Source organism: Mustelus asterias, chromosome 10 (genome assembly GCF_964213995.1).
Source record: "Mustelus asterias chromosome 10, sMusAst1.hap1.1, whole genome shotgun sequence".
Classification (NCBI taxonomy): domain Eukaryota; kingdom Metazoa; phylum Chordata; class Chondrichthyes; order Carcharhiniformes; family Triakidae; genus Mustelus; species Mustelus asterias.
The window spans coordinates 97,305,537-97,330,483 of record NC_135810.1 but is presented as its reverse complement, the minus strand read 5'-3'; the positions used below and the strand labels follow the sequence as shown (position 1 = coordinate 97,330,483).

The 24,947-nt window shown below is 43.7% G+C and overlaps 1 protein-coding gene across 1 annotated transcript in view; it reads left to right on the top strand.

Moving 5' to 3' along the window:
• The window catches only part of dclk1a (doublecortin-like kinase 1a), a 334,031-nt gene that overhangs the window by 186,373 nt on the left and 122,711 nt on the right, over positions 1-24,947 (top strand). The window contains exon 4 of the mRNA XM_078222857.1: positions 2,707-2,838. Coding sequence (XP_078078983.1) covers positions 2,707-2,838 — 132 coding nt within the window. The remainder of the gene's footprint in view (positions 1-2,706; positions 2,839-24,947) is intronic.

Genomic DNA, 24,947 nt, shown 5'->3' with positions numbered 1-24,947 from the left:
TCTTGTTAGTACCCACTCATAGCAGTAGATAATTTCAGCCCTCCAACTTTTCGATCTCTTTTCGACAAGTTTTTTGCTATTTCTGCTAATGAGTAGCATACTTGTATCTCCTAACAAGTTGCCTCTATTTCAAGGTTTATGCTTTCCCAACCAAAGCAAGAGAAAGAATATTAAATTGCAAACCTGGAATAGCAGAAAAAGTAAATCACAGAAAGTCAAACATCTAAAAAACTGAAGTAGATACCTGGAAGCTCATTAATGTTCTGACTACTAATCTTTAAATATCTTTGAGTGGAGTTTCTCACTCTGGCCCAATCTCATGTCCCCTTTGAGTTTGCCAGCAGCACCTTGGTCCTTTGGAGCACAGCATCAAGTTTCTGCTGTTTCAGCTGCATAAGACTTGGCACTGAGAGCCACTGTCTGGCATGGTTCAAAAAAAAGTTTATTTATTAGTGTCACAAGTAAGGTTTGCATTAACACTGCAATGAAGTTACTGTGAAATTCCCCTCGTCACCACAGTCCGGCGCCTGTTCAGGTCAATGCACCTAACCAGCACGTCTTTCAGAATGTGTGAGGAAACCGGAGCACCCGGAGGAAACCCACGCAGACACGGGGAGAACGTGCAAGCTCCACACAGATAGTGACCCAAGCCGGGAATCGAACCTGGGTCCCTGGCGCTGTGAAGCAGCAGTGCTAACCACTGTGCTACCATGCTGCCCTTTTTGGTTATTTTGGTATTTTTGGGGGGTTTTTTGGCAAAGAAACAGGCATGAGAATCACAAAGATCATAATTTCTATTCAAATTACCTTAATAGAGAAGGCCAAAATGCAGTTCAATCACGTTTTTCAAACTACTGAATCCAGGTAATCGAGGGACAGAGGCCGATGGATGGACACTTTTTAAAAAAAACAGAACTTAGAAAGGGGAAAAGAGTTTTTAAAAGTTCTTAGAATGCTGAATAATACATACGTTGACAGAACTTGTGGGTTAAAAAGTTACTAGTGCAGAACCAATATTGCGTTCAGGTAGAAAGAGAAAATTCAGTGTTGGCTCACAAAGGCATCTAGTAGCCAAATTGTGCAATTATAGTGATTCAGCTGTCATAGGCTGTCACGTTAATGGGAAAATCCTATTAAAAATATGACAGTGCAGGAACCAGGAGATGTAATATTGGTGTGTACGCAATTGACATTGTTTTCCAAGCGGAATGTTGACAGGTGACAATAGCTGAGGAAATTAATGGAGGTAGAAGCTTCGTAATGGATGGTGGATTAAAGACCAGGCAGTTGCAAGTTTGTGAGTGGATTGAAAATGACTTGGGGGAAGGTTTTTCACACAAATGAATGCAGAAGGAAATGGACATTCCAATGTTAATGATGTTCTGCATGGGAATGATGAGTCTGCATGGTTGCAGTTTGAGCTCCCTGCAAAGTATGCAAATACAACTCCCTTTTAGGAGGGCCTGGCTTCAACCTCCCTGGATTTGACCAGACTCTCCAGGGTAAGTTCTAAAGAGTTGGTCCCATGCAAGATGGCAGCGCATAGGATGAAAGTAAACTCCTTCACCTTCTCAGCCAGAGCTCTGAAAGAATACCTTGGTAAATGGCTATTGAGAGATGTTGGACTTGTGCATTTGGTAGATGTTTTGGGTAATGGTAAAGAAGCACGATGGAATGAGGATGGGGAGGTGACGAAGGTAAAGGGAATTGTGTGTAATGTGATGAAGGAGTGATGGGAGTAATTGGTGGCTGTGTCAGTATGTGAGAAGGAAGTGGTGCTAGTGTGTGATGTAAAGAATAGAAAAGATACAAGTTATGTTTTAAGAAGGTGAGGTGTTTTAGTGTGGCCTTATGAAATTTGGTGAAGAATGTGGTGATGGTGAGGGAGTTATTTAGAATGATGGGATGAGCTGAGAGGAGTGTGGTGGGGTGCCATTGAGAGAGAAATGGAGAGGAGAATATATGGACTTGCTGTTATCCTTGTGAGCTAATTTAATCTCTTCCTGGATTGAGCCTAAATTCACATGGGCTGTGAGTGGGAGGAGGGTTTGATGCTGATGGCCCTGTCCCTACATGTCGGCTTCATGCCCTGGCTTAGAATTGGGTCTTTTCTCTTTGCTCACATCTTTCACTGCTCTAAGACTGGTTTGCTCCATTTGCCCACCTACTTTTCTCCATAATTGACAATGATTCTATCAATTATCAGCCCTCCTTCCTTGGGATACCCTTTTCTAAATTCCCTGGAGGAAACATTTGTACATGCACTGCAGTTCTAAGCAACATTATGTAGGTTCGCCTCAATTTCCTGAAGGGCAGGCAGTGTCATTGGCCCCTGCCTGCATAGATTCCTTCATTGAAGAAAGCCTCACAGTTGGCACCGATGGTATTATCTGCTGCCAGGGATCAGTCTGTGTGGCACTTGAAGCAGCGTAACGTAAACAAATTATTCCCTTAATGCCTAATCTGCTCCCTCCCTACTAGAGACTTAATTCTTGACCATGTTTTTGTCTCCTTCCCTTAAGTCCATTATGTGTACTTGTTTCCCTCCTGGTGTTGTCCATTCAACTGCTCTGTTTGCCTCTCTGTGACAAGAAGTACCATGCAAGCTGTTGTTAAGGTATATTTTAAATTCTACAAGTAAAACATAGTTTTGATATGTGATTTCTTAACTGTTAAAAATATATTTCCTTTCTTCTGCACCCACAGAATGTCGAGTGGTTAAATCCACTTCCTACACTAAAGTCCCTGGTGCAGGTGGTGGCGCTACAGGACGGAACATTAGCACAAAGAGCCCAGGGCCCTCCCGACGTAGCAAGTCCCCAGCTTCTACTGGCTCAGGTAATCAAAAAGAACATCACCACTTTATACCATTCTACACAAAAGTTTATTTCTGTGATTGAATTAATACTTTCACAAACGCAGTTAAGGAAGAAATTACATTTTAATAAGAAACATGGACAAGGTTGGAACAGGAAAAAGTCCATCTGTTCATCTAGCTGCACCATTCTTTGATTGATGTCCATCTACCTTCCTGTATTCTCATTATTCCTCCACAGGAGAAATTGCGTTCGGATAATAAACTGAGAGCAGAACTCATTTGCTTCTCAAATATCATTTTATTTTTAAAATTATAGACTTGAAATGTCTTCTTTGCTGTTGATGTGATACAAATTTAGTTTAATTTGGAGTCACCCAAGGTACAACCATTTCTAGTCCTAACTCTGCCTTTTGACTCACTCTATTGGTGTTCCAATCTTTCTGTCTCTTGAGTCTTTCACATTTGTCTCCCGTATCTTTGAAATTCATTTACGGGAAGTGGACATTGTTGACTCGGTCAGCGTTTATTGCCCACCCCCTATAGGTTTAAGGTGAGAGGGGAGAGATACAAAAGGGTCCAGGGGGACAATTTTTTCACACAGAGGGTGTTTAGTGTCTGGAACGAGCTGCCAGAGGTAGTAGTAGAGGCGGGTACAATTTTGTCTTTTAAAAAGCATTTAGACGGTTACATGAGTAAGAAGGATATAGTGGGATATGGGCCAAACGCAGGCAATTGGGACTAGCTTAGTGGTTTAAAAAAAAGGGCAACATGGACAAGTTGGGCCGAAGGGCCTGTTTTCATGCTGTAAATCTCTTTGTCTCTATGGGCCCAATTTTATCATCAAGTTGCGCCCGTTTTCGGGCGTGAAAACTTGGTAAAGTTGGGCGTGAGACATAGTCCACAAAGGTCCGATTCGGGCGCTCCAGCTTCTGAGGAGATAAGTTCCAAGCTTCTGGCGGCTCTCTGACTCAGATCAGTGGTGGTTGGGGGGGGCGGATGGAGGGGAGGTGGGGGGGTGTGGGATGTGGGTCAGATGGCTCTCTGGTGGGGGAGGGAGGGAGGCGGGTCAGATGGCTCTCTGGTGGGGGAGGGAGGCGGGTCAGATGGCTCTCTGACTCAGATCAGGGCGGAGGGGCAGGGGGGTCAGGGGGGTCCACTGCCACTCTGCACGTGATCGTTGGGAGGGAAGGGGGAGGGGCCCGCGATCGGTCTGGGTGGTGGGGAGATGGGGGGATAAGAAGGGGGGTCAGTTGTGTTGTGGGGGTGGGGCAATGTCTGTGGGGGACAGGGGGAGGAGCCATTATCCGAACCGGGAATGATGTAGTGGGGGAGCGTTTTTCTATTTCTTTTACTGCGCATGCGCAGTTGGAGGCGCAGAGCGGAGCTGCAGTGTTTTGGGTGCGATAAGCCCCGCCCTCAGGCGTCTGCAAATGCGATTCAGAATCACTGCTATTTTTTCAGGCAGAGTGCGTATGGGGGCACCTGAGAACGGATCTAAAAGTCGGGTCTGAAACACCCCCAGTTTCAAGTCTGCCCACCACTTAGAATCAAAATGGTAAAATGGGGCCCTGTGACTCCTTTTTGCGATCTATGTCTGTCTTACCTATGACTCCTTGACACTCTCTCGCCCTTTGTGTAAGTAATTCTTTGTCTTTCTCCTCTCTCCCCTCTCAGACTTTGGGATGAATTTTTATCCTCAAGGTGGGGTAATGTGAATAGGAAAATCTCCTGGCTCCACCTGCCCACCTCAGGAGAAAGTGCTGACAAAGACAGAATTTTCCTTGAGGAGGGAGGGGGAGGGGAGGGAGTGGCAGTTGCGGACAGAGGTGCAACCAACCAAGCTGGGAAGGTATTTGGAGGCTGTTGAATAGGCCTGCTTTGGTGATGCGAGACTTTGGCTCAGTTGTAATGAAAAAAGTAAGGCCCTCCAACACTTGGCCCTCATGCTCCCTTATTCCAGGCATACTTTCAATGCTATATCGATGCCACCTTATGCTGCCATGCCAAGATATGGTACTTTCATGCCCATTCACCCACTATACAGTGAATAGAAGCACTGAACCCTACAATGATAGACAGATGTATAAAAAAAACTTTAAAAAGTCATTCATCAAGAACTTTTAACCTTCTAAGAAGAAACCTCTTTTTACTACAGGTCAATGAATGTGTTAATTATTCATGCCATTTACAGTATTAATAGCAGAAAATTTCAAACACTTAAAATCCTCTTCATCTTATGTAAATATTTGAGCAATTGACAGAATAGATCAAAGAGTCAGAGATGCCAATCAAGCAATGTTTTTTGTGGAGCTCAAGTGTTTTAGTAATCAAATGGATGTCTGGGCTGTCAGCCAAGAACACACACTTGAAAACAGTTAAGACATCAAAAGTTATCAGAGGGTGTTTAGCAGAGAAAACCTAAATGAAACATGACCACAATTTTATGACCCCTCCCACGCAGCAGGATGTTATGGCTCTGCTGAAGTAAACAGCAATTCAAATGGCCCGCAGCATCTGCAGGGGGTGGGGCGGTGGGGGGGGGGGGGGGGGGTGGGAGGGCTATTCGTGCCGTGGCAGGTCCATAAAATCCTGTGCCATATCTCTGATGTACATCAGTCAGCTCCACGGCAGCAAACAGTGGGCAAAATCTCTGAAAGTGCAGCAGTCTTTTAGGTGGAAGCAGCTGGAAGTTTGCCAGACCTAGCACATGGTCTCAGGGAAATTTCAAATAGTGAAGAGCCAACTCTGTGAACACCCCAGCAGCACTTTAACTAACAACAATCACTGAGTTAACGTACATTGCCTAACACAAGGACTTCTGGCAGGCTTTAAGGACACTTCATTTCAAGAAAACAACACATTTGCTCCTTTCATTATCATGGGATGCATACACTCGTATATGAGACAAGGATCATAAGCCCCATAAGCTACTCACAAGCCCTTAGCACTCCGTCATCCGCTGAAAGAAATCAATACTTGAGAAATGGAACTGGATGAGGAGCACCATCACTCAAAACTGAGTCCTCAGGAAGGGGAGGCCTGAAACATAGACAGGCAGATAAGCAGGACAAGGTTGGAAAATGGGAAATAGAGGGCTAGAGAAAGCTGAGCAAGATACTTCATAAATACTCACAGCTTCATGTATCTTCTGAAGTATTGTAATATTTTTTATTCATTCGTGGGACATGGGCATCACTGGCTAGCCAGCAATTATTGCCCATCCCTAGTTGCCTTGAGAGGCTTGCTAGGTCATTTCATAGGGCAGTTGAGAGTCAACCACATTGCCCTGGAGTCACATGTAGACCAGACCAGGTAAGGATGTCAGGTTTCCTTCCCTAAAGGACATTAGTGAACCAGATGGGTTCTTCTGGCAATAGCAATGGTTTCATGGTCATCTGTACATTCTTAGTTCCAGATTTTAAAAAATTGAATTCAGATTCAAACCCGGGTCCCCAGAACATTAGCTGAGTTTCTGGATTAATAGTCTAGTAATAATACTACGAGGCCATTGCCTCCCCGCTAATTCCTCAGATTGCAACAGCAACTTGTAGCCTGATAAGTATTCATAAAAACAACAGCAAAGTGAAGACACCAGCAAAGCCTGATGGTTAAAAGGGTAACTCTGTATCAGGCTAAGGACTGTGGGAGCAGCCAAGAACAGGATGTGAAGCTATGGAACAAACATGGGAATTGATTGGACAATGGCCATTGCTATACCTTGAACAGGACAGTGATTGAACACACATTCCTATGTGTTGTGTTTCTGAGGGAATTCTGACCCCCTGACAGAGGCACGACTCTCAGACTTCATGACCAAAAAGACAGTGACTGATCAGTACCTGTTCTTGGAGTACATGACTGGAAGTGTGATCAGTACCAGCAGGAACTCTTTAAAAAGGAAGACAAAGCAGTAACCCGGGATTTACCATTATAGAAGCAAAACCCCAAGTCTGGGATTTGGAGACATCAAAACAAAACCAATCCACAGGGAATCTGATCAGTTCACCTCATCACAGGTAGTATCTTTAAGTTTAAGTTGTGAGTTTGGATATGCTGTATAATTTTGATACCCTTTGAATAATTGAGAGTAGAACGGAGTAGGTTAAAGTTTAGTTACTTTGTATGTAACAAAGTGAGTCAGAGGTTAAATACTTTCAGCGGAATTTTTCCACCCACTGCAGGAATTGTAGCGGGCGGGGGTGGCGGACCATGAAAAGGTCCGTTGACCTCAGGTGGGATTTTCCAGTCTTGGGGCGAGTGCAGCTGGAAAATCCCGCCATTTGTGTGTAACGAAGTTTAATGCCTGGTGTAATTTTGCAGTAACTTGATATAGAGAAGATTTGTTGTTCAATAATTCGAGAGGTGAGTCTTTGTCCATGGCATCAGTTGACCGAGATTAAGGCCAACAAATTATTTCAAGAGGAAATGTCATTGTGTCCAGAACTAAACAAGCTTCTGTGTTCGCATCACTGGGGTGTCTTGGACATAGAGACTACGGCCTCAGAGGTTTCTCCAGGCGCAAGACTCTTAACTCATCCAAACTCTGCCACTTCATCTGCAATTCAGTCAAAGTCTTTGTTCATGAGCTGCAGGTGAGGCTGACAAGATCAGCGTTCATTGCCCATCCCTAATTCCCCTTGAACCAAATGGCTTGCCACACCATTTCAGGGGTCTGTTAAGAGTCAACCACGTTACAGCAGATCTGGAGTTACATGTAGGCTAGGTAAGGAGGAGCAGATTTCCTTCTCTAAATGACATTAGTGAACCAGATGGGTTTTGCAGCAATGGTTTCATGGTCACCATTATTCAGACTAGCTTTTCAATTCTAGGTTATCAATTGAATTTAAATCCCACCAGCTGCCATGGTGGGATTTGAACCCATGCCACCAGAGCCTGGGCTTCTGGATTACTAGTACAGTGAAATTGCCACTATGTCACAGTCTTCTCCCAAATCTTAAATTATCTTACATGTGCATGAACCAGCCGAGAGACATCTAATGGGGAGAAGTAGCTGGGTAGTTTAAGGGATGTCACTGGTGAAAACACCAGTAAGAACCAGGACCTGGGAGTGGAAAGAAAGAATTCTGTTCCTTCACAGAGTCTGGAGAAATCGCCACCTTTCACCAAGGAGCCTAGAACTGAGTTTAGGGAGCATTAATCTCATGTGATGACTGTAGAGGTGTTTCCATGAATCTGGTTGCAAATGATGCACAAGTTGGGACGACTCCATTTGTGACATTGCAAGAGGTTTCTCCTGACCTGTAGAACATGTTGATGATGGTGGCAGACTGGAAGATTTCTGCAGCATTTAGATGCCAGAAACAACTTCTAAAGACATTGCTAGCTCCTGTGCTGCCATAACCAGTTTGATCAGAACACTTAACAGGACCTGACTGGGACAAGTGAATCACTATGGTGCAGAAGGAGGCCATTCAGCCCATCATGTCTGCATCTGCTCTCCATGTGAGCATAATGGCTTGATGCCATTCCCCTGCCTGTTTCCCATACCCTAGCACATTGTTTCTATTCAAGTAATCATCTAATGCCCTCTTGAATGCCTCAGTTGAACCTACTGCCCCTGCTCTTCCAGGCAGAGCATCCTAGACCCAAACCACTCATTATGTGAAAATGTTTTTTCTCTCATTACATTTGCTTCTTTTGCAAATCACTTTAAATTTGTGCCCTCTTGTTGTTGATCATCTTTGAGAGAGAACAAATTCTCCCTATTTACTCTGCCCAGTTCCCTCACGAATTTGAACATCTTATTGAATCTCCTTTTAGCCTTCTTCTCTCCAAGGGAAATGGTCCCGACTTCTCCAATCTACCCTCATAACTGAAGTTTCTCATCCCTGGAACCATTCTTGTAAACCTCTTTTGCACTCTCTCAAGTGTGTTCATGTCCTTCCTACAGTCTGGCACTCAGAGCTGCATGCAATACTCCAGCTGAGGTCTAAACTAGTGTCTTGTAATAGTTCAGTATAACCTCTTGCACTCGATGCCATATATATGTGTGTGCATATACACACACGCACATATACCTTATGCCCATATACTTATCTACAATGATTTGAAGCAACTTTAATCCCTGCACTGTATTGTAATCCTGGTTCATTTTTGGAATGATCCTAGATAAGGAATAGCCCTTGGATGATCCCCCTCAACTTCAAGCGACAAAATTCCATTGATCAGTTAAGTGAGTGGGAAAAGATCTGGCAAATGGAGGGCAATGTGGGAAAATGTGAAATGATGTATTTTCGCAGGAAAAATGAAAAATAATTTATTATAAGAACATAAGAACTAGGAGCAGGAGTAGGCCATCTGGCCCCTCGAGCCTGCTCCGCCATTCAATAAGATCATGGCTGATCTTTTTGTGGACTCAGCTCCACTTACCCGCCCGCTCACCATAACCTTTCATTCCTTTACTGTTCAAAAATGTATCTATCCTTGCCTTAAAAACATTCAATGAGGTAGCCTCAACTGCTTCACTGGGCAGGGAATTCCACAGATTCACAACCCTTTGTGTGAAGAAGTTCCTCCTCAACTCAGTCCTAAATCTGCTTCCCCTTATTTTGAGGCTATGCCCCCTAGTTCTAATTTCACCTGCCAGTGCAAACAACTTCCTTGCTTCTATCTTATCTATTCCCTTCATAATCTTATATGTTTCTATAAGATCTTCCCTCATTCTTCTGAATTCCAATGAGTATAGCCCCAGTCTACTCAGTCTCTCCTCATAAGCCAACCCTCTCAACTCCGGAATCAACCTAGTGAATCTCCTCTGCACCCTCTCCAGTGCCAGTATATCCTTTCTCAAGTAAGGTGACCAAAACTGTACACAGTACTCTAGGTGCGGCCTCACCAGCACCTTATACAGCTGCAACAGAACCTCGCTGTTTTTAAACTTCATCCCTCTAGCAACGAAGGATAAAATTCCATTTGTTTTCTTAATTACCTGCTGCACCTGCAAACCAACTCCAGGTTCCTCTGCACAGCAGCATGCTGCAATTTTTTAGCATTTAAATAATAGTCCATTTTGCTGTTATTCCTACCAAAATGGATGACCTGACATTTACCAACGTTGTACCCCATCTGCCAGACCCTCGCCCACTCACTTAGACTATCTATATCCCTTTGCCGACTTTCAGCATCCTCTTCACACTTTGCTCTGCCACCAATCTTAGTGTCATCTGCGAATTTTGACACACTGCACTTGGTCCCCAACTCCGAATCATCTATATAAATCGTAAACAATTGCAGTCCCAACACTGATCCCTGAGGCACACCACTAGTCACTGATCGCCAACCAGAAAAACACCCATTTACCCCCATTCTTTGCTTTCTGTTAGTTAGCCAATCCTCTATCCATGCTAATACATTAACCGTAACACCATGCACCTTTATCTTATGTAGCAGTCTTTGGTGCGGCACCTTGTCAAATGTCTTCTGGAAATCCAGATACACCACATCCACAGGTTCCCCATTGTCCACTGCACATGTAATGTTCTCAAAGAATTCCACCAAATTAGTCAAATATGACCTTCCCTTCATGAACCCATGCTGCGTCTTACCAATGGGACAATTTCTATTCAGATGTCTCGCTATTTCTTCTTTGATGATAGATTCAAGCATTTTCCCTACTACAGAAGTTAAGCTAACCGGCCTATAGCTACCTGCCTTTTGTCTACCTCGTTTTTTAAACAGTGGCATCACATTTGCTGTTTTCCAATCTGTGGGAACCACTCAAGAGTCCAGCGAATTTTGGTAAATTACCACTAGTGCATTTGCTATTTCTCCCACCAACTCTTTTAGTACCCTGGGGTGCATTCCATCAGGACCAGGAATGGGTGGATTGCCTTATGAGGAAACGTTGGAGAGGTTAGGCTTGTATCCACTGGAGTAAGGAGCGACTTGCCTGAAATCTTTAATCTTCTGTGAGATCTTATCAGGGTCGACGTGGAGAGGATTCTTCCTCTTGTGGAGAATCTAGAACTGGAGTGTTGCTGTTTAAAAATAAGGGTCCACTTATTTAAGACTAAGATTAGGAGAATTATTTTCTGTCCGTGATGTGAATCTTTGGAACTCTCTTCCACAAAGGTCAGCAGAAGCAGAGTCTATGAATATTTTTAAGGCAGAATTAGATAGATTCTTGATTAAAAGGCTAGTGGGGTAGGCAGGAATGTGGGACTGGGATTTGCAGTCGGATTAGCCACGATCTTACTGAATGATGGAGCAGGCTTGAAAGACCGAGTGACTGACCCCTGTACCTATTTCATATGTTGGTATGTTCAAGTAGAGAAAGGCAGATCCCAAACATGCTTAAATGGGTCTGAGTGATTGAACTTCCCTCCCCAAAGGAAAGGAGCCGGCAAAGATTAATGCCCTCTTCCAGATTGCCTTTTTAATAAGTTAAAGCCATAATTTCCCTGACGTTTTTGGGTTGGGGTTACAGCTCTTCAGTGATGTATTCCCCACCACAATGAGTACGGAATCTGGTTTTCAATTCGGAAATACAGAAGATTGTGACACAATACAATTTCTAATGTATATAATTTTATTAAAGAACACAACATGCAATTCAAAGTCTTGGTGAAAACAGTAAATGGCAATGTTAACTAGGTTCCGGGAATGAGAAAAAATGCAATCTTCTTTCTAGAAGAGAATCCAGTTTTAAATTTCAGTTTGCAGTAAAACATTTTAAGTAGGACGTCCATTAATTATTAAAGGAACGTGTATCTTAATCCCTGGTGAGAGGGAGATGGCTAAGCAAATCTAAGAATCTTATGTATGCTGTCAATACTTATGGTATGTCTTGGGCAACATAGCTAATTTCTTGCACATGCTGGTGGTACCTTGATTGTAAATAGGTTCCTCCTATTCATGTTCCAAATTTCAATTTGACTGCTGATAATTTATCCTGAAAGACAGCTTCCTCTTATTCTAATAATATTTATATAGCTGTCAGTTTGTAGGAAGCTTATGGGCCTCGTTGATTCTAGGAAAGCCCAAGCATGCAATTTCTTATCGTTGTTCATTTCTTTCATCAGAAGTCTATGCTTTAACGTCATAACAAGGTTCTAGGTTGTAAAAGTTCCTAGCCAAGTATGGTTTCCTTTTCAATTCCTACACTGCTGTCTTCCTAGCATGAGAAAAGATGAGACGAAAAGAGAAAATGCTGGAAAATCTCAGCAGGTCTGGCAGCATCTATAAGGGGAGAAAAGAGCTGACGTTTCAAGTCCAGATGACGTTCTGTCAAAGCTTTGACATCATCTGGACTCGAAACGTCAGCTCTTTTCTCTCCTTACAGATGCTGCCAGACCTGCTGAGATTTTCCAGCGTTTTCTCTTTTGGTTTCCGATTCTAGCATCCGTAGTAATTTGCTTTTATATACGAGAAAAGATTATTTGATTTTGTGCAGTTTTTAGTATAACTTTTCTTATCACTGAATCCTCATTGCTGTTAAGAAGACCTACACCTGTTAGGACATGTAGCTGGACCTTTGTGAACTGTTTTTGACCTTTTAAAAAAAAATGAACCTATGAGCTCCTACTTATAGGAAAATGTGCATCATTTTCAACAATATTCATGGCACACTCCCCACTGCCGCCACGTGAGATCAGTACTCCCCAATTGCAGTTCTGGGCCTTTAGGCTACTTGGTTGAGGATGGTGATTTCGACAGACCCTGCAGCAGTGGTGGACAACCAGCGGCCTGGGGGCCAAATGTCGTCCATCTGGGTTCTGAGTGTGGCCCACCAGACATTTTGTTGACCGTTGCCCACCCACGGGGCTGCCACATTCCGCTGATTTCTCTCTACGTAACATTTTCCTACTGGTATAACTGAAGTGATATGCAGGTAGAACAAGGGCAAGTGAAGTGTGCTTACACACAACGTTAACTGTGAAAGTCATGTGCGCCCTCTGCATCCAAAGTGTAAATATTTATTTTGCTTTCATCATTTGAAGTTAAAAGTTCTATTAATATATAAATGATGAAGCATTTTCTGTAACTCATTATGTATTTGATCTTTTTCATGGGGTCATGGTTCAATCTTGCGGCCCACTGAGATGAAGGAAGGTTACTCATGCGGCGCGCTCAATAGCCTAGGTTGCCCATCGCTTCTCTGTAGAGAAACAGCGAGGCGATTCTCCCATCGTGACCCACAACTTTTCTGGTGGGTCGGGCTGGGAGATGCGCATCACCGGCCTTTTTCCAGGATTTGTCCATGCACTGGGAATGCATGTGCATCTCCCAGAGCCGGTGAGCAGTCAGAGTCCAGACCAAGCTGGAAACCAGCGGGAAGACAGGTAAGTGATTTGAATCTTTTTTTAATGTAGATTAAATATGTTTTGCATTTCATTATCGGTAACTTGCCGGGCCCGATTGAATCTCCCACCCTGCCAGGAGCACTTCATTCCAGCGGGGTTCAGACTAACTCCCCACCTTCGGGAACTAGCGGGAGACCCCACCGGAATGAAGGGGGTAATTAGGGTCCTCAGGGGTGGCAGGGGGGTGGTATCCCCTGGGCATGGGCACCACCACAGTGCCAGCCTGTGCCCCTGGCACTGCCCAAGGGGCAAAGTGCCCATGCCCAGGGGGCACCTTGGCACTGCCTGGTGGGCAGTGCCAAGGGGGCAGGACCTATTATGGGCAGGGCTTGGGGGGCGAGCAGTGGGGGTGGGGGTCCCGCTGCCACTCTGCATGGCGAGTGGTCTGGGCTGGAGAGAGACCAGCATTCGGGCTGGGCCGGGGGGGGGTCCAATCTGCCTCCCAGGGAGGTGGTCAGCGGGGTGGGGGGGGGGGGGGGGGTTCTGCTGGGGTGGGGGGATCGCCTCTGCTGGATACGGAGGCTGGACATCGAGGCGCTCTGGGACAGAAGGGGAGGGAGGTCAGGGCTGGCCCAGAATTGGGGCATGATCGGGTCATGGGGGTGGGGGGGTGGGGGGCTGGAGGGGCAGCACTGCAGGGGTCCCGGGCTGGCCAGCAATTGATCTGGCCAGCAAATGGGGAGACTGACAGATCGGGGCCACTGGTCATGTGCAGAGATCCAGAACTGTCAGACTCCGGTGTGAATAGGCCCCACCCCCCCTCGGTTTTTAATGATATTCGCGATTGTGAACTCTCCATTGCACAGAGTGCGGAGATTCAAATGAGAAGTTGAACTGAGAAAACAGTTGGGATCTAAAACAGTTTTCCCACCAATTCAGCACTTTTGGGAGAATCGCCCCCAGACTTTCAGATAACCTCTTTCTGCTACATATCCAGTTCTGTATATGTCCTCCCTTTGTACCATCCTTATGTCCCCCCTTCATTGTGAACACCTCCAACTTCCAGAAACAACATGATGATGTTATGCAGTACATAGAGTTCCACAGGGATTCCTGGAATCCTTGCTGTGTTGGATCATAGAATTTACCTGAACAAGACTTCAGATTTGCTGCTCCTACGCAGTTCTTTTAGTGGCATTGTGGCATCTTTCTGTCTGTGAAGTCTTACCAGAATCATCAACTTGTGGATGTCCTTGATCACTACTTAACTATCCTGTTGCACGGTGCTGAGAGAACAGGGATAATATGGTGCATTGTCAGATGATACAAGCATCATAATATTTCAGTTTCAGCGACATCTGATAATAGAAGCATAGAAACTCGGAGCAGGAGTAGGCCATTCGGCCCTTCGAGCCTGCTCCGCCATTCATTTTGATCATGGCTGATCATTGAATTCAATATCCTGATCCCCCTTCCCACAATTCCCTTGATTCCTTTAGCCCCAAGAGCTATATCTAATTTCTTCTTGAAATCACACAACATTTTGGCCTCAACTAATGCCGGTCATGTTATCATTGAGGCTTAGATAACATGTGGGAGGTCACTTTTACATCACATATTTATTGGGCAAAAAGCACATCCAGCAAGAGAACCTCGCCACCCCTCTCTGACCCACTATGTTACCACAATCTGAGTTTCCTACCATCAGAGTCTTGAGAGCATCCAGTGGGTTCAAGTTGCATCAATGAAGCAGAAACAGAGCATTCAGTGATGCATGGCTTTGTCCTGAATGTTAAAAGCCTGTCCACCATTTATAATGCATGAGTCAGGAACGTGATGGAGTGCTCAACTGCACTCCAACTTAACATCAACTATGATAGATACATAATTGGAACTCCTGTCATTGTGCTCAAGACATTCTCCATCTCTGATACTGCATTATCACTGCAATATCATGGGACCACGCTGCGTCCAAATTTCCCTCCAATTTACATGCTGCCTTGACTTGGACGTGTGGATATTTAACCCAGACCAGCAGATGAAGGGCTAAAAGCATTAGATATGTGAGCTTTGGAACGGCAATATATTTCTAAGTCAGGACGGTGAGTGGCTTGGAGGGAAACTTGCAGGTGGTGGTGTTCTCATGTATCTGCTGCCCTTGTCCTTCCAGATGGAAGTGGTCATGGGTTTGGAAGGTGCTCTCTAAGGATCTTTGGTGAATTGCTGCAGTGCTGTTTTCTTACCTGCTAGTCGGAAACAGTTGGTTCACAGGACCTTTGCTGAGAGGTTACTTTCTACACTTTGTACGTTTTCTCAAACACATCAGGGTGGTGGGAGCTTTGGCTGCCTTACATTGGTCCTTACAAGGAAGAGAAGGAGGAAGAAAAAGATACACTGGAAAAAAAGTGATCATAAAATTTAATTCCATATTAAGTTTGAAAGTGGCATATTCTAGCACCAAACAGGAATCGTAAGCAAAGCTAATTATGCAGATACGAGGGGAAAAGCTGGCTAAAGTTGTTTGGTAAATAGATTTAAAGGTATAATGATAAATAAATAGTTAAAAATGAGAAATAAATAGTTAAAGAACAATTCACAATGTTGAATAAAGATACATTCCATTTTTTTAAAAACTCATCAAGAAAGATAAATCCATGGCTTACTGAGAAGGTCAAGTATACCATTAGATTAAAAGAAGGGGCTTAGAAAATTGCAAAGGATAGTAGTCAGGCTGACATTTGGGAGTGCTTTAGAAACCTGATAGGGCCATCAAAATGTTGATTAAAAAGGGAAAAAAAGGAATAAGCATAAACTAACCATGATTGTAAAGACTGTTAGAGCCATTACAAATATTAAACAGGATAGTAGCTGATTGGCCCCTTAGAGGCAGAGGCAGGAGAAAATACCATGGGAAATGAGCAAATGGCAGAAATATTGAACAAATATATTGTTACTTTCTTCACAGCAGACGACACAAATTACATATCTGAAATCCAGGATACCCAAAGAGCTAAAAAGAGTGAGAAAATCAAGGTAATTAATATTGGCAGAGAAAAAGTATTGCAGGCACTTAAGTAAAATCTGGCAAATCCCCAGGACCTGATGGCATGCATCCTGAGATTGTAAAAGAGACAGTTGCAGAGATAGCGGAGGCACCAGTTTTCCTTTTCCAGAATTTCCTAGAGTCTTGAAAATTCCAAGTGGATTATAAATTAGCAAATGTAACTGGGCTATTCAACAAGGAGGGAGAGAAAACAGGAAACCACATGCAAGTTAGCCTGATATCAGTGATCAGAAAATTGCTGGCATCTATTATTAAGAATGTTTTAATGCACTTCAAACACCATAGTATGGTCAGACAGCGTGGAGAATTGAACCTGGGTCCCTGGTGCTGTGAGGCAGCAGTGAATGCAATGTTTTATAAGGTGGTTACATCTTGTTCTGTCTCTTTGATTCTAAAATGTAGAGGGTCACATGATCTGCCTGACAACAAGCTGGTGTAACTTGATTAGCAAGGAGACAGGGGGCCCAAATTGAGACTTATTGATAGCAAGGTGCCAAACGCTCACACCTAAAAATAAAGGCAGAGGCAACGGGGCTGACTGTGGTCAGACTTTGTCTCCCAGGTTTTGAACCGAAAAGGATGGAGACCGAGAGGCCTCATGGAGACAAAGGGGGCTGCAAGTTGGTGTCAGCGGAGGGGAGTAGGCCGCTGATGCTCTACTTGCTATCAGGGAGGACAGTCCCTCATCAAAGAAATGCATCCCACAGCAATCTAAAGATTCTGGAAGATTTTCAGAGGCCTCAAGGAGAGATCAGCAGAGTGGACGTTACAGCTGGGAGTCAGTTAGGGAATTCTCTGAAAACTGAGGGAAGCACCTTTCGGAGGTCATGTGAGGTTACACAAAAATTGTACTTTCTAGAATTTATAAAACCAAAGGGGAGATAGAGTCATAGAGGTTTACAGACCCTTCAGCCCAACTTGTCTATGCCGCCCTTTTTTTTAAACCCCTAAGCTAATCCCAATTGCCCGTGTTTGGCCCATATCCCCATCTTACCTATGTAACTGTCTAAATGCTTTTTAAAAGACAAAAGTGTACCCGCCTCTACTACTACCTCTGGCAGCTTGTTCCAGACACTCACCACCCTCTGTGTGAAAAAATTGCCCCTCTGGACACTTTTGTATCTCTCTCCTCTCACCTGTAAACCTATGGCCTCTAGTTTTTGACTCCCCTACCTTTGGGAAAAGATATTGACTATCTAGCTGACCTGTGCCCCTCATTATTTTATAGACCTCTAGTTGTTGATGGTTGTTCACACCATCCTCCACCAAAGCCTCTCCACCTGGGTCCAGTGAGGTGGGACTCCACTGCTTTGTTCCATTCCTAACTATCTAAATCAGAGCTCGAGAATTACCTGCAGTGGTTTTTCTTTCTGGTACATCAGCGTGGAGATGGATTAACAAAATGGAAATAGTGTTTGACAAATTTATTTGAGTTCTCTGAGTGTGTAACTAGTATATCAAAGGGAAACCAGTAGATTTATTTTGGTTGCGCTGGGCCCCCATTTATTGACCATCCCTAATTGTCCTTATACTGATTTCCGAGGGCATTTAAGAGTCAACCACATTGCTGTGGATCTGGAGTCACATGTAGGCCAGGTAGGGATAGCAGATGTAGTACACTGTCTGTAGTTTAAAAATGAGAGGTGATCTGATTGAATCATACAAGATTGCCAGGGTAGACACCGAGGTGTTGTTTCCACTTACTGGGGAATCTAGCTCATGGAGCACAGTCTCAAGATAAGAGGCCAATCATTTACTTCAGAGATGAGGAGAAATTTCTTCATTCCAAAGGTCGTGAATCTTTGGAGTTCTCCACCCCAGAGGGTGAATGAAGCTTCATTGAAAGGTGGAGCAGGCTTGAGGGATCATATTGGTTGTACTCCTCCTCTTATTTCTTCTTTGGTCTTTATGGAGCCAATGATTAGGAGTGCTGTTTGTGCCAGGGGCTGAAGAGAATGGCTCAGTATTCTGAATATTTAATCAATTGAAATTTCTGCTCTGGATCTCGGACAAGAAGACTGACAAGCTGCAGAGGAGTCAAGAGAGGAGGTGGTGAGTTAAAGCTCGGTGTGCCTGCGCATATGCAGAAACTGATGTTTTTGGATATTGTCGCCAAGGGACAACATATAGATGAGAAAGAGGAAGGGACTAAAGGTCCCCTTGGGGGACACCAGAGTAAAATGTACCGGAGCAGAAAGAAAAACCACTGCAGGTAATTCTCGAGCTCTGATTTAGATAGTTAGGAATGGAACAAAGCAGTGGAGTCCCACCTCACTGGACCCAGGCGGAGAGACTTTGGTGGAGCTTGGTGTGAACAACCATCAACAACTAACTGAAATAATTTCTTTCTATCTACTCCATACCTTAACACCTTGAAAATCTCCCCTTTGATTTTATAAATTCTAGAAAGTACAATCGTTGTGTAACCTCACATGACCATCGAAAGGTGTTTCCCTCAGTTTTCAGAGAATTCCCTAACTGACGACCAGCTGTAAGGTCGACTCTGCTGATCTCTCCTCCAGTCCTCTGAAAATCTTCCAGAATCTTTCGATTGCTGTGGGATGCATTTCTTTGATGAGGGACTGTCCTCCCTGATAGCAAGTAGAGCATCAGCGGCCTACTCCTCTCCGCTGACAACACCAGCTTGCAGCCTTTGTCTCTGTGAGGCCTCTCGGTCTCCATTCTTTTCTGTGCAAAATCTGGAAGACACAGTCTGTCCACAGTCAGCCTCGCTGCTCCTGCCTTTATTTTTAGGTGTAAGCGTTTGGCACCTTGCTATCAATAAGTCTCAATTTGGGCCCCTGTTTCCTTGGTAACCAAGTTACACCAGCTTGTTGTTGGGCAGATCATGTGACCTTCTACATTACTCCATTTTAGAATCAAAGAGACAGAACAGAATGTAACCGCCTTATGAAACACAGCATTCACTGTTGCCTCACATACCAGGGACCCAGGTTCATTTCTGGCCTCGGGCCACTGTCTGTGCGGAGTCTACATGTTCTCCTCGTGCCTGTGTGCTTTTTCTCTGGGTGCTCCGGTTTCCTCCCGCAGTCCAAAGATGTGCGGGTTAGGTTGATTGGACATGCTAAATTGACCCTAGTGTTGGGGGATTAGCAGAATAAATGTGTGGGGTTACGAGAATCGGGCCTGGGTGGGAAGTGTTTGGTACAGACCCGATGGGCCAAATGGCCTCCTTCAATACTGTAGGGATTCTATGATTCTATGAAATGTCATAATCCAGGTGTGGTCCCACCAGGTTTTGTATAACTGTAGGATATCAACTAATCCTTGACATTGTAATCCTTCTAGGTGTGAGGGTAGCATTCCATTAGCCATTTTGATTTATTTTTATTGATGAAATTTAAGCAATCCATGTGCACAGACCTCTAAAGCTGTAAGAATGTACTCTGATATATCCTTTTTAAGATCTAAAGTGGATGGCCTCACACTTGCCTGTCCATCTTGAAGTAGAAATGCCTCTAGTTTATTGAATGTCTGGGAGATATGTGGAGAGTTCTACTGGGCAAGCTGCCCATAACTTCAGAGAAAAGTTACAGTAAAATTCAAAAAACTTCACCCATATGCATGCTATTCAGGAAAAGCATATGGTGGTTTGTTAATTTAAAAAATGCATTATTGTGAAAAGACAGCAGGAAAAAGTGACAATACAGCAGATTGCAATGACTAGTCTATCAGACTTTTTGGAACATTAGCTATCCTCGGATCTGAGCCATCTACAAAGCTGCTGAAACAGATATGGCACTGTGTTGAATTATTTATCTGCACAATCAAATAGTGAATCCTCCCAATTTTTCTTTTAAAAGCTCTCTAGAAGCATTTTTTTAGATGAATTGTACAGATACCAGCAACTACCTTTTAAATCTGCTGTGTTTTACTCACTTAACCCAGTACTATGTCCGATCAAAGAACTTATGGACCAATTATCATCACCACCATACCGAATGTAATAGTAAACTAGCATTTCGAATTTTGTTGTAGAATTTTGTTTTAGTAATACCTAGTGGCTAAGATTATTTAGACTGATTAACAGCGCCAGCTATAAGACACATGGACTTCTTATGGACAGTTTACAACTTGTGGATCTTCATTCTTCGTTGTGTGATTTCAAGAAGAAATTAGATACAGCTCTTGGGCCAAAAGGGATCAAGGGAAATGGGGGGAAGGCGGGATCAGGATATTGAATTTGATGATCAGCCATGATCATAATGAATGGCGGAGCAGGCACGAAGGGCCAAATGGCCTATTCCTGCTTCACAAATCTATGTTTCACAAATCTTTTAACAATATTCTAAGGTCACTGTTGTATCTGGGTCTGTGGTTTCAATACGTTGCAATCTCGGGGTTTTCAGTCACGCCCAGGTGAATATCTGATTAAATATACTTGCCAGTTACCTAGTCCATTACAGTTTCAGCAAAGCCTATGATACACTTTTGCTATATCACTTGATGGTTCCTGCATTAGCAGATTCAATCCAAGAAGCTCAGACCCAGAGCAGGGTAATCACAATCAAGTCATTGCCTGTTACGTGATCCGATCAGCCGGGTCATTCAATCTCAGACCTGATAGCAAAGCGGTTATAGTTCAATGACAAATATTGATTTCATTTTCAGAAGTGGATGATGAGTAATAATTATTTTATTGATTTGATAGTGTGCAAGGTGAAGATTACCCACCACCTGCTGATCTCAATTAACTTGCTGTCTTGCACTAAATATCTTCGGATTTCATAATCTTCATGTAACCGTGACCTTTCATTGAAAAATCCATTTTAAATCTTTAAAAATCACAGACACGTTTCAATAGTTTGTAACTTGAATAGAATGGGAGTAAATTTTCAGGCATAAATAGACAGCTTGCCACTAGTGCATAATGGGAAATCATGGACAGCAAACCCCCAATTTTCAATTGATCTTGGCAGCAGGCAATAATTTGCTGTCACTAGCATGTACTTGGGAAAATTATCCCCAGTGACATTTTCCTAATTTTCCAATGTTCAAGCTAGCATACAGTACCATCTCAAAGATATGAGTACCTAGCCAAACACATCTACCTGAAGCCAATATTTAAATCTGATTATTCTAAGTAAAGTCACAGAAATTCAGTAAGACAGCGTCTCTTTCTCAGGGGTTAGATCCCTAATACAGAGGTCAAGAAATACTCATTACATTTAAAGCAACAACCTGCTGCTTTGCAATGAAAAAGGTGAGATTTTAAAATATTTTATTGAATGTGCTGCCCCGAAAAGCATTCTTCCAGCTGATACTACCCCCTGTGTGCTCCAGTAGCCACAGCTACCATTCCATCCAGTTGCTTTCTCCCTTCCAGTTCCCCTTTGACCGCTTACGCGGTTTCTGTTGCTGGCATTGCAGCAGTCCAATCATCCATTTCTACATAGTGAGCTGTCTGATCGTATCCATAGCTCATACTTTCTATGCCTTTTAGCTTTGACAAAGGATCATCTGGACTCAAACTGTCAGCTCTTTTCTCTCGTTACACATGCTGCCAGACCTGCTGAGGCTTTCCAGCATTTTATCTTTTGGTTTCAGATTCCAGCACCCGCAGTGATTTGCTAATATCCATAGCTCGCTGGTTTGACAATAATGTGGCCTGAGCCCGAATATTGGTTGTGTGTTGGGCCATATCACTTGTGTTTGGGAATTGATTGTAGCACCCATCACACACCCGAAAGTGGGTGCAACTACATTTCCAGGCCACAAAATGAACAAAACTGGAATGCTTCACAAATTTATATAGAATCATAGAATCAACCTAACCTGCACATTTTTGGATTGTGGGAGGAAACCGGAGCACCTGGAAGAAACCCACATAGACACGGGGAGAATGTGCAAACTCCAAACAGACAGTGACCCAAGGCTGAAATTGAACCCGGGTCCCTGGCGCCCTGAGGCAGCAGTGCTAACCACTGTGCCACCGTGAGACATTATATGACACACAACAGAGCTCCACTGCCATTACGTGTACAATTTACTTGTTGTTTTTCCCTCTATCAGAAATGGTAGGACGCCTTAAGCTAGTTAAATATTTGAGCCCTTAATATCAACAGCTGTTTGTGTGGAATTAACTGCAGGTCTGGCAGGATTATGGGATCACAGAATGATCCAGCACAGAAGGAGGCCATTAAACCCATCATGCCTGTACTAGTTCTTTGAAAGAGCCAAACAATTAATCTCATTCTGCTGTCCTTTCCCCACAGTGCTGCCATCCTTTCCTAATAAAGTGTACAAAGACCTCCATTTTGAAAGTTACCATTGAACTTGCTCTCAAATCACCATCCCAGATCATAATCCCATTGTATTAAAAAAAATTCCCTCATCCACTCTCTGATTCTTTTGCCAATTACCTTAAGTCTTTGTCATCCTGTTGCCAAGGCTTCTGCCGCTGGAAATAGTTTAACTTTATTTACTCTACTGGGGTGGCACGGTGCCTCGCAGCGCCAGGGGCCCGGGTTCGATTTCAGCCTCGGGTCACTGTCTGTGTGGAGTTTGTACATTCTCCCCGTGTCTGCGTGGGTTTCCTCCAGGTGCTCGTTTCCTCCCACATTCTAAAGATGTGCAGGTTAGGTGGATTGGCCATGCTAAATTGCCCCTTAGTGTCAGGGGGATCAGCAGGGTAAATGCATGGGGTTATGGGAATAGGGCCTGGGTGGGATTGCGGTCAGTGCAGACCCGATGGGCCGAATGGCCTCCTTCTGCACTGTAGAATTCTATGAACCCTCATAATTTTAAATGTGTCCTGTTAAACTTCCCTTTAATTATCTCTGCTCTAAGGAGAGTGGTAAGGTTCATAATCCCTGCAGCGAAATACAACTTTTTAAACTTCAAATTCGCCTGAAAAAGCCAAGGAATTTGGGAAAGGTAAGATTCTACTCCAATTTCTATCAGCACTGCGGGACAGGAGTCTATGTTGTATGGCACTCCTGGACTAAACTGCCTGCCAGGATTGAAGTGACCCCCATCTGCCCGATTTAGAAAAGGTGATGGGCTGGAAATTCTTAGCCCACCTCGCTGCTTCACCCTAACAAGGCCTTTGGAATATTGGATTTTTTATTTTGGACTGTAAATGTGTTTTTGGAAGAATTGACTTATTGGTGCTCATGCATTAATAATGAACCAATATGTACAGTCAGTGTGTACTTACTTTATTCGCTCAGGGGATGTGGGCATCACTGGCTGGGCCAGCATTTAATGCCCATCCCTATCCTCCATTTCAGAGGGCATCTGAGGGTCAACCACATTGCTGTGGATCTGGAGTCACATGTAAGCCAGACTGGGTAAGGGTGACAAATCTCCTTCCCGAAAGGACATTATTTATCAGTATGCTGCACTGGATCATGGGGTTGCATGATATAGGTACGCTTGTCGCCTTCTCACACCAGTCTTTGGCCAGTCATTAAGCAGACTACCTAGCATCTTCCCAAAAGAGAGTGATAAATGCCTGTTGACCACCATAGAGTATTTCTATTCATGCCCTATCAGAAACTTGCAACAAGGCCTTAGTAAAGGTCTGGGAACAGATTGCAGGTGGGGAACCTCAAGGGGGGACAGCACGGTGACACAGTGGTTAGCACTGCTGCCGCACAGCGTCAGGGACCCAGGCTCAATTTCAGCCGCGGGTCACTGTCTGTTTGGAGTTTGCACATTCTCCCCGTGTCTGCGTGGGTTTCCTCCGGGTGCTCCAGTTTCCCCCCACATTCCAAAGATGTGCTGATTAGGTGGATAGGCCATGCTAAATTAGCCCTTAGTGTAAGGTGGAATAGCAGGGTAAATACGTAGGGTTACAGGAACAAGGCCTGGGTGGGATTGTTGTCGGTGTAGGCTCAATGGGCCAAATGGCTGCCTTCTGCACTGTAGGGATTCTATGATTCTACGTGAGAGAGAAATATATTTTCAAATGGCATAATGAAGAAATGCTGCAGATATTTTTCCATCGAACTAAGCAAAGCAGCCTCGGAGAACAGTCTCTCAAGTATTTAGTTTGTTTTTGTGACAGTGCATATTTAGTGTTGCTGTGTGGCAAGACTACTCATGGTGACCTGCTCCCCAGTCTTACAGGAGGAATGTGAATAGCACAGAATGTACATAATTCCAGGTGTCACATTTTACAGTTTGGCACCTCACTTCAAGTATAAGTGCAGAGAAACTGTCTGACGCAGTACACTCTACTGGTACAATGGTGCAGCAGAGAAAAGTAGGAGTCTGTGCCAGTTTATGTACGTCAGTGTTGCTATGGAAACTAGCTGTGTTGTCTGAAGCCATGGGAGGAAAGTGTTTTATGCAATAATGAGAGACCAACAAATGATTTTGAATCAATAAGCCTTTTATGGGCTTTCCGCTTCACTTCTGCCTATTTCCATACAACTACAAATACAATGGCACTCTCACTGTTTTCTTTAATATAATCCATAGGTCTCAAAATATCAATGAAGGTAAAATTGCTTTTTTATAAGCTTTATATCTGTTACCTTGAAAAGTTCACTTTAGAGTTAAAATTTACCTCTGCAGTATTGGTCATCTTAATTGATGTGAAAAATCCTGGTAATATTGCTAGCATAGACAACAATTTCCTGCTGCATTCGCCATTTCTCTGATTTAACATTTTATTATGAATGGTTACTTCATTAAAATGCGCCTTCGGGGTGATGTCTCGTTATTGTATATTGTACAAATACATAATCAGAGAGCATTTTACTTAATACGTAGAACACGTAGCCAACTGACTAACATTTTTGATGACTGATTCGAGCAATATTATCACTTCAAA